Below are 14,538 nucleotides of genomic sequence, written 5' to 3' on the forward strand. Positions count from 1 at the left end.
ATTTATTTATTTGTAATAATGACAATTACAACAATACTGAATGAACACTTTTATTTTAACTTAATATAATACATCAATCAAATCAATTTAGCCTCAAACAAATAATGAAACATGTTCAATTTGGTTTAAATAATGCAAAAACAAAGTGTTGGAGAAGAAAGTAAAAGTGCAGTATGTGCCATGTAAAAAAGCTAATGTTTAAGTTCCTTGCTCAGAACATGAGAACATATGAAAGCTGGTGGTTCCCTTTAACATGAGTCTTCAATATTCCCAGGTAAGAAGTTTTAGGTTGTAGTTATTATAGGAATTATAGGACTATTTCTCTCTATACCATTTGTATTTCATTAACCTTTGACTATTGGATGTTCTTATAGGCACATTAGTATTGCCAGTGTAACAGTATAGCTTCCGTCCCTCTCCTCGCCCCTACCTGGGCTCGAACCAGGAACACATCGACAACAGCCACCCTCGAAGCATCGTTACCCATCGCTCCACAAAAGCCGCGGCCCTTGCAGAGCAAGGGGAACAACTACTCCAAGTCTCAGAGCGAGTGATGTCACCGATTGAAACGCTATTAACGCGCACCCCGCTAACTAGCAAGCCATTTCACATCAGTTACACCAGCCTAATCTCGGGAGTTGATAGGCTTGAAGTCATAAACACCAGCCTAATCTCGGGAGTTGATAGAGCTGCTGGCAAAACGCACGAAAGTGCTGTTTGAATGAATGCGTACGAGCCTGCTGCTGCCTACCATCGCTCAGTCAGACTGCTCTATCAAATATCAAATCATAGACTTAATTTTAACATAATAACACACAGAAATACGAGCCTTTGGTCATTAATATGGTCGAATCCGGAAACTAAAAGAAAACTATCTGGATTTCTTTTAGCTAAATATGCAGGTTTAAAAATATATACTTCTGTGTATTGATTTAAAGAAAGGCATTGATGTTTATGGTTAGGTACAGTCGTGCAACGATTGTGCTTTTTTCGCAAATGCGCTTTTGTTAAATCATCCCCCGTTTGGCGAAGTTGGCTGTCTTTGTTAGGAAGAAATAGTCTTCACACAGTTCGCAACGAGCCAGGCGGCCCAAACTGCTGCATATACCCTCACTCTGTTGCAAGAGAAGTGACACAATTTCCCTAGTTACATTTTTTTTATGTTAGCAGGCAATATTAACTAAATATGCAGGTTTAAAAATATATACTTGTGTATTGATTTTAAGAAAGGCATTGATGTTTATGGTTAGGCACACGTTGGAGCAACGACAGTCCTTTTTCGCGAATGCGCACCGCATCGATTATATGCAACGCAGGACACGCTAGATAAACTAGTAATATCATCAACCATGTGTAGTTAACTAGTGATTATGATTGATTGATTGATTGTTTTTTATAAGATAAGTTTAATGCTAGCTAGCAACTTACCTTGGCTTCTTACTGCATTCGCGTAACAGGCAGGCTCCTTGTGGAGTGCAATGTAAGGCAGGTGGTTAGAGCGTTGGACTAGTTAACCGTAAGGTTGCAAGATTGAATCCCTGAGCTGACAAGGTAAAAATCTGCCGTTCTGCCCCTGAACAAGGCAGTTAACCCACCGTTCCTAGGCCGTCATTGAAAATAAGAATGTGTTCTTAACTGACTTGCCTAGTTAAATAAAGGTGTAAAATTTTTTTTTTGCCAAATCAGTGTCCAAAAATACCGATTTCCGATTGTTATGAAAACTTGAAATCGGCCCTAATTAATCGGCCATTCCGATTAATCAGTCGACCTCTATTTAAGACACAACCCACTCAACACTGTACTTCCCCTCCCAATTGTATTTAGATTAATATTAAAATGCTGTTCCATACAAAGGGAGAGACAGAGATAATGGAGGAGTTAAATATGTGATGAGTTTAAATGCTGGGAATGAGTGTGGAATTGAATCTACTTTGTTGTAATGAGTGAATTGAGAATTCAGAAGAGAGAGTGCTCTCTCAAGTCTCTGCTCCCCTATTCCCACGTGGACCTCACCATGTTGAATATTGCATGATGGGAACAAGTGAGATGAGATCATACCTAAGGAAACCCCACTCTGTTCCTCCATCACCCCTCCCTCCATTTTCCCCTTCACTATCCTGACTCCATTTCCTCCTCCCTCCCTTTTCCCCTCTCCATCCCTATCCTCTCACTCTCTACTCTACCCTCTGATAAGAAACCGAATGAGTCATCCCCTTGCACCTCTCTTGTTATGCTTCTCACACCAGAATCCTACCCAGCTGTACCCTGTGTGTGTGTGTGTGTGGCAGTGCATGGGTCCATATTCACCCTTGTCCTTGTGTTAAAGATGCACTCTCAAACTTTTGTATAATTTCAGCCAGTAGTTTTGAAAGTGGTGCTCTTGAGCCAAAATGGATCCCCTTTTTTTGTGTACTGTGTCATCCAATTGTGTACTACATCATCCGTTTTATTTTGCAATTCGTGTGATATGTTACGAACTCAATTTGTGCAATATGTTACACATTTCTTGTGCTTAAGATCCCTGCGTGCATCTTTAAGTGTGGCCCTTCTATTGTTGTTTGTCTGGAATGTTCACTTAGGTAGAATGTGTTCTCTGCCTTTTCTGCTCTGCTAGCACCAGCACAATAGATATTTTAACCAATTGGCTCAAGATGTGAGATCCTTTTTGTTTGCAAAGAAATATGCTGAGTGTACTAAAATCATGATGCCTTGGCATTGTTTATTTGTGTATGTGTGTACGTGCACCTGTAGGCGTGTGGGTGTGTGCTGCGTGAGAGTGTATGTATGTGTTAGTTTGTCGGTGTGTGTGTCTGTGTGTTTTTATAACTGTAAAAGTAATCTCCCCAGCGGAAGCCTTTTCCCGGTGTGAACACTATCAGAAGGAAACAGTGTTGTTCCCTCCCTGCTCCCTGTAGGAAGCAGCAGTCTGTTTAAGACCTGTTCTGCTTTGGTAACTGACAAGAGAGGCAGTGAAAGCCACAGTGAATAGGAGGATGGCCTTATCCTTAACTCTCTCATTCTCTGTTCTCTCCTGTTCTCTTTCTCTCTCATCTCTCCCTCCTGTCTCTTTCTCTCTCTCACTCCCCCTCTCTTTTACAGTCTACCACAGCACAGCTTGTCCACTGAGTGTTGTTTAGCATAACTGCTGCTGCATCTCTCAGATGGTAACATAAAAGCTCTATCCCAAGGACAGATCCTGAGGCAAGTCACACACATTGTGTTTGTGTGGCTGTGTTCATTTGAATGCACAAGTGAGTTTGCCTTTCTGTGTACAGTGATGTGTTTGAATACCCATACTAACTTACTTAATGAGTATATACTACATACTATATACTATTAGTTCATTTTAGTATACTGTAAACAAACAGTATCCTTTTAGTTGAGAAGACTAGCGCTTTGCCTGTCTACCAGAAGTTGATGCTGTTGCTGTGCAACCTCTTGCTAGCTTGTTAGCATAACCAATTACTAGCTAGACATCATACCACTTCGGGTGTGTTCGTAAAATCAATCTGGAGTGCCAGAGTGCACTCTGAGTGTTCGTAAATTCAGAGCGTTGTCAGATTGTGCGTTCGTAAATTCAGAGCGTTTTGCTCTCGGAGCGTTCAGAGCCCACTCCTGCCGCTCTGGCCGAGGAGTAGGGTTGATCCAAGCGTTCTGACCTCACAACAGCAGTCAAGCACCCAAGCTAACTGGCTAACGTTGTCTAGCTTGCTTGCTACTTCCAGCCACAACTGAGAGAACACCTTACTCTGCGGGCTCTCCTTCACTGCAGCCAACGTGAGTAAAACATTCAAATATTGTTAACCCTCGCAAGGCTGCCGGCCCAGACGGCATCCCCAGCCGTGTCCTCAGAGCATGCGCAGACCAGTTGGCTGGTGTGTTTACGGACATATTCAATCAATCCTTATCCCAGTCTGCTGTTCCCACATGCTTCAAGAGGGCCACCATTGTTCCTGTTCCCAAGAAAGCGAAGGTAACTGTGCTAAATGACTATCGTTCCGTAGCACTCACTTCCGTCATCATGAAGTGCTTTGAGAGACAAGTCAATGACCATATCACCTCCACCCTACCTGACACCCTAGACCCACTCCAATTTGCTTACCGCCCCAATAGGTCCACAGACGACGCAATCGCAATCACACTGCCCTAACCCATCTGGACAAGAGTAATACCTATGTAAGAATGCTGTTCATCGACTACAGCTCAGCATTTAACACCATAGTACCCTCCAAACTCTTCATTAAGCTTGACCCCGCCCTGTGCAACTGGGTCCTGGGCTTCCTGACGGGCCGCCCCCAGGTGGTGAGGGTAGGAAACAACATCTCCACCCCGCTGATCCTCAACACTGGGGCCCCACAAGGGTGTGTTCTCAGCCCTCTCCTGTACTCCCTGTTCACCCATGACTGCGTGGCCATGCACGCCTCCAACTCAATCATCAAGTTTGCAGACGACACTACAGTTGTAGGCTTGATTATCAACAACGACGAGACGGCCTACAGGGAGGAGGTGAGGGCCCTCGGAGTGTGGTGTCAGGAAAATAACCTCACACTCAATGTCAACAAAACAAAGGAGATGATCGTGGACTTCAGGAAACAGCAGAGGGAACAGCCCCCTATCCACATCGACGGGACAGTAGTGGAGAAGGTGGAAAGTTTTAAGTTCCTCGGCGTACACATCACGGACAAACTGAAATGGTCCACCCACACAGACAGTGTGGTGAAGAAGGCGCAGCAGCGCCTCTTCAACCTCAGGAGGCTGAAGAAATTCGGCTTGTCACCAAAAACACTCAAACTTTTACAGATGCACAATCGAGAGCATCCTGTCGGGCTGTATCACCGCCTGGTACGGCAACTGCTCCGCCCACAACCGTAAGGCTCTCCAGAGGGTAGTGAGGTCTGCACAACGCATCACCGGGGACAAACTACCTTCCCTCCAGGACACCTACACAACCCGATGTCACAGGAAGGCCAAAAAGATCATCAAGGACAACAACCACCCGAGCCATTGCCTGTTCACCCTGCTATCATCCAGAAGGCGAGGTCAGTACAGGTGCATCAAAGCGGGGACAGAGAGAAGCTGTTTTTCAGTCTATCTCAAGGCCATCAGACTGTTAAACAGCCATCACTAACATTGAGTGGCTGCTGCCAACATACTGACTCATCTCTAGCCACATTAATAATGGAAAAATGTATGTAATAAATGTATCACTAGCCACTTTAAACAATGCCACTTTATATAACGTTTACATACCCTACATTACTCATCTCATATGTATATATTGTACTCTATACCATCTACTGCATCTTGCCTATGCTGTTCGGCCATTGCTCATTCATATATTTTTATGTACATATTCATTCCTTTACACTTGTGTGTGTATAAGGTAGTTGTTGTGGAATTGTTAGATTACTTGTTAGATATTACTGCATGGTCGGAACTAGAAGCACAAGCATTTCGCTACACTCGCATTAACATATGCTAACCATGTGTATGTGACAAGAAACATTTGATTTGATTTGAATTATTCTGTGCTCTGGCACACTCAGACGAGAGTGCTCTGAAATCAGAGTAGATAGCCAGAACGAATTAACAATGTCCATTGAGAACACACAACGACTAGACCACTTAGCTAAGCGTGACATGGATAATCAAGTCAATCAACGTTTGATTGTCAATCAACGTCAATCAAGGTAGTTAGCATATAGTTAATATACTGGAAGGTCTGATGTATTAGTAGCCAACTAACATTACTTTAAGTAGCTAGCTAACACCGGTACATACTGCTGTAATGATATGCTATGCGGTTCGTAAGGATAGCGTAGCTAACAAATTGTCAGCCAACATAACGTGTAACTTATTTGAAAAGGCATTACGTCGCTCAACGTTGTCTTAACACTGATCATAATTCGTTAAAGCAATGAATTTGTATATGCTCTCGTCGGACTTCGGCTGCATATTTTCCGCCATTTTCTTCAAATCTGAAAACGTTGTGAAGCTACGCTCATTTTCTGAATAATTGCATTATGGGGCCTAAAAGCATAGAAATAGTGTCCACTGCTTGTATACTTCGTATTTTAGTGAATTTAGTACGACATCCGGGAACTTTTGGCATACTAACTGTATCCATATAACCATACTACATACTCAATTTACTTCACAAATAGTGCGGTTAGTATGAGTATTCGAACACAGCTCTAGTGTATGTATACACAGTTCAGCTAACAATGATTGATTCTAGGCTTGGCTGATACCTCAGTATATGGTATAAACGGTATATTTTGAGTTACTAACGGTATGATTTTCAAAACCATAAAAAACACATTTACATTTGTAAAATTTGGGGGCACCCGGGGGGGCATGCTACACCACTCCTTCTAACTATGTTAAGTATATAACTATAATAAATCTAAGATGTGTCAAATAAATGATATGCAGCTCAGGCCTCCAGCTATGCTTTTGGTTTGCTAACTTGCTATGTGGCTAGATGTCAAGATCAAGCTTCTTGGTTACAGTAGAGACATTAAATCCCCTCCTGGATCAAGTTCCCTATTGCTTAAATTGTTTTGTGCATTAAAAACAAAATCTTTATTTGTATAGTTTTTTGGTTCGTGGACACTGCTCTTTTATAATTTTTGGTGGCACAGCACGCACTCCCACAGCTCCCGCTAGGGGTGCGCGCCGCGCCACTGCTTATAAGTGAAGTATAACTATGAGAGAGCTAATCATTTTTAGGTTTTTAAAATAGCGCCCTTTGCGTGCACTTCTGGTAATAATACCCCCTAACCTTAATGGAGTCCCACAATGCTTCAGGTAGGTTAGCTATAAGTTCAGTTGTCCAGCTTTGCAGTGGCAACAAAAATACAGTGTAAATATGAAGATCCACTGTCACGTTTCTTTAGCATTATACACAAGTTATGTTATGAGACTGTTTCTTGTTGGCTAAAGGTCTGGGTGTCTGCTATGCTGCAGAGAGAGAGAGAGTCCTGAGACTTGGCCATCAGACGCCCATCAGACTGTGGGTAGGTCAATAATTAGCAGCATTGATTTCTGCAGACAGAGCTCTGTGTCTGTCTGCACATGCTCCTCCAAGGACTCTGCACTCAGACACATGTGAGAAGGCCTGCTCTCTCTCCAACCCTTCTGCTTTTCATTAAAGGGCGACTGCACTTCCTGATTTGGCCTCGTTTTTAGATATGGTTCATTAAGAAATGTGTGTCTTGGTCTCGGGGTCTGGTTTGTTGTGTGTGTTTGCAAGTGGGAAGAGTTTGCCAAATGATTTAGCTAATTAGCTTCAGCCGGCAGGTGTGCGACCGTGGCAAAGTTTGTTTGACTTTAGATAGCATTTCTCCAGGGCTAGTTAGGGACCGTCAATAAAATGACACAATGTAAATGAGGCAATATTTTCATGTTGTTCACCTTTTAGTTCTCATTAAATGCGTTCAATATTTGCATATGCATTTCTCCAATTTATAGTTGGTTTGATGTTTTTAAGTCATCGAAATTTAACGCTATTGGAATTTTAACATATTGTCCCATGTATATTGTGTAATTGACCGATGGTCCCTAACTAGCCCCATAGGGATATCCAAAGTCAACCCAAATTTAAATTTACCACGGGTATCTGCACCTCGAATTGATGATTACTTGTGTGCTGCCAGCTGTGGGTGTGGGCGGGATTGAACCAAACCCAACCTTAATTTACATTGTGAGGCAGTCACGATCACAAGTCTCACAAACTCTGTTTTGGATGAGACTGACTTTGACCAAAATTATCCTATTTACACGTTTGTAGTCTAATTAATGGCACATATTAATGCCACAGACTATTTCATAAATGAGAAGTTTAGGGGCAGTTGCTCTTTAACCATTCAGTTACACAGACAGGCACAAACTCGCGCACACACACTTGCACGAACGCGCACACACAAACGCATGCACACACACACACACCCCGATACACACACACTCACACTTGCACCCACACTGCGATACACCCACACAAACAAATTATGATATCCCATTACAGATATTGATCCATACCATTTTTGCAGAATTGCTGTTATCTGACTCCCTGCCACTAATTCCCTAAACACACTCAACATCCATAGCCTTTATCCCTTCCAACCTTGTCTGTATCTGCCACCCTCCTCCATCGAGCCCTTCCCCAACTCAATCTCTGTTTATTCTAGCTTTTCCTCTCTCCTGTCCTGGCTATTATCCTCACAGTTATGTGTATCTATGCCTAGAGCACTACAATAGTGACGCCTGTTCTGTTGTTCTTTCTGCCTCCTTTCCTGCTGCCTTCGAAAGTCCTCTGGGATTCTTGGACTGTTGCAATTTGTGAGGCACAGAAGGTTGCTTGGGTGTTTATGATGCCATTAAGGGATTTGAGATTGTTTTAATGGCATAAGGTGTCACAGAAAAAACTTTTTAGTTGTCGTAACATGGCCTCCTCAACTGTCTCTGTTTGTCGATGAGGCTACTTCCTGCTTGATGCTTCCACTCCCTTATGTTGATAGGAACACTTCCCTAACCTGTCTGTCAGGTCACTGTGTAGGCCTACTGTACACACACGCATGTACACATATAGGTTCAATGGCGGGACAGTCTGTGTGAGAAACTGGAAATGAGAATGAAGTGCAGCCAGGAAATTTTGGCAACTGTTCTGAAGCTTAAATTCTCTATTGCATAAATTTTGACGATGGCCAGCCACTATAACTACTAAAATTTGTTTCAAGATTGTAAAAGTAGATTCTGTTCATATTGTAATATAGTTTGCACAAATGTATAGACCTCTACAATGAATAGCTTGTTGAAAGCCGTTGCATAATGTGTGTGTGTTACAGTAGCAGTACTGTAATGGCAGTCCACACAATGAGCACTCAGTCTGTACCACTGATCAGAGCACTCGCACTCGCACTCGAATAAGGACCCTAGCTGCAACAGACTGCAAGGCTGAAGAAATTCCAATACATTGAGATATAAGGCTCAAAGTATATAGGTTTTAGTTTATCCCTCCATCTCGTTTGATATCAAGCACAACTCTGTTTGACATCTTCTCTGTTTGTCCAGGTAATGCATCAGTAGAGAGAGCCCTCCATAGAGCTTCAAGACCCCTCCAAGGCCCCTCATCCAGACTGAGACTGCCTCCAGCACCAACACACCACTCCCCTCACCCCGTCTCTGCCCTGCCCCACCCAGACATGGCTGCCTCCAAGAGCGGCTACGAGGGCAAGATCGCCGGCCTCTATGACCTGGATCGCACGCTGGGTAAAGGCCACTTCGCTGTTGTCAAGCTGGCACGCCACGTCTTCACAGGCCAGCTGGTGGCGGTCAAGGTGATCGACAAGACCAAGCTGGACGCCATGGCGACGGGCCACCTGCTGCAAGAGGTGCGCTGTATGAAGCTGGTGCAGCATCCCAATGTGGTGCGGCTCTACGAGGTCATCGACACTGCCAACAAGCTCTACCTCATCTTGGAGCTGGGCGATGGAGGAGACATGTATGACTACATCTTGCGCCACGAGGGTGGCGTGGCTGAGGACACGGCTAAAGTTCACTTCGCCCAGATCGTCCGAGCAATCTCCTACTGCCACCGGCTCCACGTGGTGCACCGAGACCTCAAGCCAGAGAACGTGGTGTTCTTCAGGGAGCAGGGGACCGTCAAGCTGACCGACTTCGGCTTCAGCAACCTCTTCAAGCCCGGGACCATGCTGATGACCAGCTGTGGCTCGCTGGCCTACTCCGCCCCAGAAATCCTGCTGGGAGAGGAGTATGACGCTCCGGCAGTAGGTAAGACAAATGGGGGACCGGGACGGGGGCGTGTCTGGGTGGGCAGGGGGTCTGTCTGTTCATCTGGTTGTCTGTATGGCTGTTTGGCTGGCTGGCTGTTTTCTTCATCGGAAGGGTCAAGTGATGAAATGTGATGATAAAATAAATAGAACATTGTTTGCGTGTGACTCATTTTGCAGACAAATACATGATTCACTGAGTTTTTTTATTATATTCTGTCCGTAAGACCACATATATAGATTCAGGTCCCTCTAAGGCTAAGCCATTGAGCTACACAGAATTACCATAAATCCCCTGAGACGAAGATAAAGCTGGAGAGATGAACATGGGTGTGTCTGTGGTACTGCCTGTGGATCTATCAGTCAGGCAGGCATTCCTCTAGCTCACCCAACATACACACACAAACGTGAACAGATGGACTACTCTCTGGGCTGCATGGAATCTGGAATGGAAATGTAATTTGCGTGTGGATGGGCGGTGTGGTTGAAGCAATCCACACAGGGCTTTAATCCAGGGCAGGGACAGTGAAGCTGTGTACATGCAGGGCTTAAACCTGGAATCCTTAATGGGGAAATGGCCATGTCTGTTTGCGATATTACAACAACAAAAGTTACTGTAAACAACGAACACAGTCCCCCCCCCCCCTCGGACATCATTGCACGCGTGATAGAAGAGCACAATATGTATCACACTTTATATTTTTTACCTCAGCTCGGCAACAATAACAACGGTGGTGGGGCGGTCAGTGGCGCTGTTTCCCCCTACTGCGAATTCCATCTTTAAAGCCTAGAGCCAGGGGGATAGTTGTCTCTGTGTCAGGGTAGGAGGATTGTGGTTTTCCACTTACAGGTCAGCCTGTCTGCCCACTGATGTTGTTTTTAGTCTGGTTTGTTTGCCGCAGACAGACAGGGTTGTATCTGGATTTTTCTTCAATGAAATTAAATCAGTGGAGAGTAGTGCAGCGAGAGTAAATGTACAATGTCTCCAGTTCTGTAGTATTCCAGACGTAAGCATGCCCCAAATACACACTCCTGGCCTGCCCCAGATATGAACACCTGGCTGCACCTCATTCATCTGCTACAGGGAAATGGACTGTTGTTGTGAAAATGCACCATGACATCTTAACATGTGGAAAGTGTTGCGGTGTCATTAACACCCTAGCAGAACACTGAGCGATAGTAGAAGAGCGAGTGCAGAGTTATTCCTTGGGTTTTTAGCAGTGAGTAATCCAGTAACCCTATTAGACCTGTTAGGTAATAGCCACTGGCCAGGGAACACCTGACAGGATCACAGTTTAGAGAGACTCAAATCAGATTCATACCTCATGTCGGCACAACACTCTTCTAGTGCGCAGATGCATGGTCATGTACATTCCTTAATCATAACTGCTGATGGGCCATGTGAAAGAATGAAGATGTGCGCTACGGAAAGTATTGAATATCCCCTATGGCTACATACTATAGAACATATAGTTGAGGATGTTCTCAAGCAGCCATGTGACCTATGCAGGGCTGGTAATACAGACTACAGTCATACTGACTGGGCTTTATGCAGTGGGGTGCTGGGAGTGTGCCAGTCCCTAACTGGGTCAGACTCCTCTGAGATCCAGCTCAGCCTGCCAGGTGCCAAAAGTTAAGTGGGCTTCCCACTGCAGAGGGACCGCAGGGGTTTAGGCATGTGCACTGAAACTAAAGACACAACCACAACACAACCACCACATTCACCAGTACCTGGCTTTAACTTCCACACCTCAAATAGAGACTATTGTAGCTGGGACACTGGTGACAATCACTGGAGCCACAGTATATTTTCTGATCACTGGAGCCACAGTATATTCTCTGATCACTGGAGCCACAGTATATTCTCTGATCACTGTAGCCACAGTATATTCTCTGATCACTGGAGCCACAGTATATTCTCTGATCACTGGAGCCACAGTATATTCTCTGATCACTGGAGCCACAGTATATTCTCTGATCACTGGAGCTACAGTACATTCTCTGATCAGTCCTATGTGTGTCACTGTGGGCACGTGCAATAATGCTTGGACAGTTCTCACCTACATTTGTAGTGGAAGCTCAAGTAAATCAGAGCAGATTTTTTTTTATCCCTCTGGTTAATACGGGTTGATTAACCTCAAACACATCTGGCACACATTTTGATAATTACATCAAAACAAGGTTATTGGCTTGCAAGGCAATGGAACTACTGTAAAATCCCAAATATTTTGACCTATTGCACGTGGGTGGCCTTGGTGTTGTGTGTGCGACTGACCAGTGGCAGTCTGCCCAGTGGGCTGAGGCTCACAGTGGTATAATCAGATTGTGTGGCATGCTGGGCACTTCAGTGTCTGGCACAGAGAAAGGTCCCATTCCACACCCAACATACGGCACGGGTCAGGTTTGGGGCATTAACCTGGTTTGAGCCCAGTCAATGAGCCTGGGAAACAACACACACACCATGTGGCTGAATAGACCTTGTTTCTAGTATCACCTTGTCCCTGATGTTATCTGACAGGCTGTTGAAGTCAAGCTGGGACAAGGCCTGCTTGTGTGTGTGTGTGTGTGTGTGTGTGTGTGTGTGTGTGTGTGTGTGTGTGTGTGTGTGTGTGTGTGTGTGTGTGTGTGTGTGTGTGTGTGTGTGTGTGTGTGTGTGTGTGTGTGTGTGTGTGTGTGTGTGTGTGTGTGTGTGTGTGTGTACGCACAATTATATTTAGTGCCTTCGGAAAGTATTCAGACCCCTTGAATTTTTCCACATTTTGTTACAGCTTTATTCTAAAATGGATTCAAAAAAATCTACACACAATGCCCCGTAATGAAAAAGCATAAATAGGGTTTTAGAAAATTTTGCAAATGTAATAACAAAAAACATACCTTATTTACATAAGTATTCACGTTGCTTTGAGACTCTAAATTGAGTTCAGGTGCATCCTGTTTCCATTGATCATACTTGAGATGTTTCTACTGTACAACTTGATTGGAGTCCACCTGTGGTAAATTCAATTGATTGAAGAACCCAATGGTCACTCTAACAGAGCTCTAGAGTTCCTCTATGGAGATGGGAGAACCTTCCAGAAGGACAACCATGTCTGCAGCACTCCACCTATCAGGCCTTTATGGTAGAGTGGCCAGATGGAAGTCACTCCTCAGTAAAAGGCACATGACAGCCTGTTTGGAGTTTGCCAACATGCACTTAAAGGCTCTCAGACCATGAGAAACAAGATTCTCTGGTCTGATCAATCCAAGATTAAACTATTTGGCCTGAATGCCAAGCATCGCATCTGGAGGAAACCTGGCACCATCCCTACGGTGAAGCATGATGGTGGCAGCATCATGCTGTGGGGATGTTTTTTAATGGCAGGGACTGGGAGACTAGTCAGGATCGAGGCAAAGATGAACGGAGTAAAGTACATAGAGATCCTTGATGAAAACCTGCTCCAGAACGCGCAGGACCTCAGACTGGAACGAAGGTTCACCTTCCGACAGGACAACGACCCTAAGCACACAGTCAAGACATTGCAGGAGTGGCTTCAGTACAAGTCTCTGAATGTCCTTGAGTGGTCCAGTCAGAGCCCGGACTTGAATCCGATCAAAAATCTCTGAGGAGATGTGAAAATAGCTGTGCAGCGATGCTCCCCATCCAACCTGACAGAGCTTGAGAGGATCTGCAGAGAAGAATGGGAGAAACTCCCCAAATACACGTGTGCCAAGCTTGTCACATCATACCCAAGAAGACTCAAGGCTGTAATCTCTGCCAAAGGTGCTTCAACAAAGTACTGAGTAAAGGGTCTGAATACTTATGTAAATGTGATATTTCTATATTTTTAAATTATTTTTTTATAACTTAGCAAACATTTCTAAAAACCTGTTTTTGCTTTGCCATTATGGGGTATTGTGTGTAGATTGAGGGGGGGAAAACTATTTAATACATTTTAGAATAAGGCTGTAATCTAACAAAATGTGGAAAAAGTCAAGGGGTCTGAATACTTTCCAAAGGCATTGTGTCTCTAGACCACAGATATCCTATTACTACTGGATTCTATGGTCTAGTCTCTGTGACTCAGTCGTCTTCTGATGACGCCTGTAAATGCCATGGATGGAGCCTGAGTCAGTGTGATGTAGTAGGTTACCTGGGTGGTTATGTACAGTTACAGTATCACTTAATGAATATTCATTAGTTCAGCATGCTCTTATACTGGTCCACTAAGCAGGTGCTGGTTTAATCTACTTATTAGGTCTTAGTGACAGAGTGCCAGCTGAGCGAGGCAGCTAGCTCACTGAGGCCCACTGCCATTATACTGCCATGCAGACCTGTTATGATAACACAGCACAACACAACACAGCAAGGTTAGGGTCAACTCCATTTACATTCAGACAATTCAGAAAGTAAATTGAATTTCCAATGTAAGAATTTCAAACTGCTCTTAGAAGATAAATGACACCTGGAAGATTGGAGTGATTGGACAGAATGCAAATGAGGTTGACCCCAGCCTTGCAGCTCTGCTGAACACTGCAAGGCGTAACATGTGCGTGTGAAAGAAGAACTTAGAGATATGATACTCCATTATATCCCTCTTTCTGCACAGATGCAGGTTTGTGGATAATGCTGAGTAGCTCTGAGAAAGAGATGTCCCTTCTGTACTGAGAAAAGAGATTACCTTAGGCCATGGGGACGTGAGTCATAAACTCCTTTTTATAGCACACTGTGTATCACTCATACACCTATGATGCAATATACAAACAAATG

General features: G+C 44.2%; 1 protein-coding gene across 1 annotated transcript in view; it reads left to right on the forward strand.

The window, feature by feature from the left end:
- The window catches only part of snrkb (SNF related kinase b), a 38,388-nt gene that overhangs the window by 1,781 nt on the left and 22,069 nt on the right, over positions 1–14,538 (forward strand). The window contains exon 2 of the mRNA XM_071326198.1: positions 9,073–9,792. Within this exon, the coding sequence (XP_071182299.1) occupies positions 9,204–9,792 (589 nt within the window). The 5' untranslated portion in view covers positions 9,073–9,203. The remainder of the gene's footprint in view (positions 1–9,072; positions 9,793–14,538) is intronic.

The sequence above is a fragment of the Salvelinus alpinus genome, chromosome 9 (assembly GCF_045679555.1).
Source record: "Salvelinus alpinus chromosome 9, SLU_Salpinus.1, whole genome shotgun sequence".
In the NCBI taxonomy this organism is placed as follows: Eukaryota; Metazoa; Chordata; class Actinopteri; order Salmoniformes; family Salmonidae; genus Salvelinus; species Salvelinus alpinus.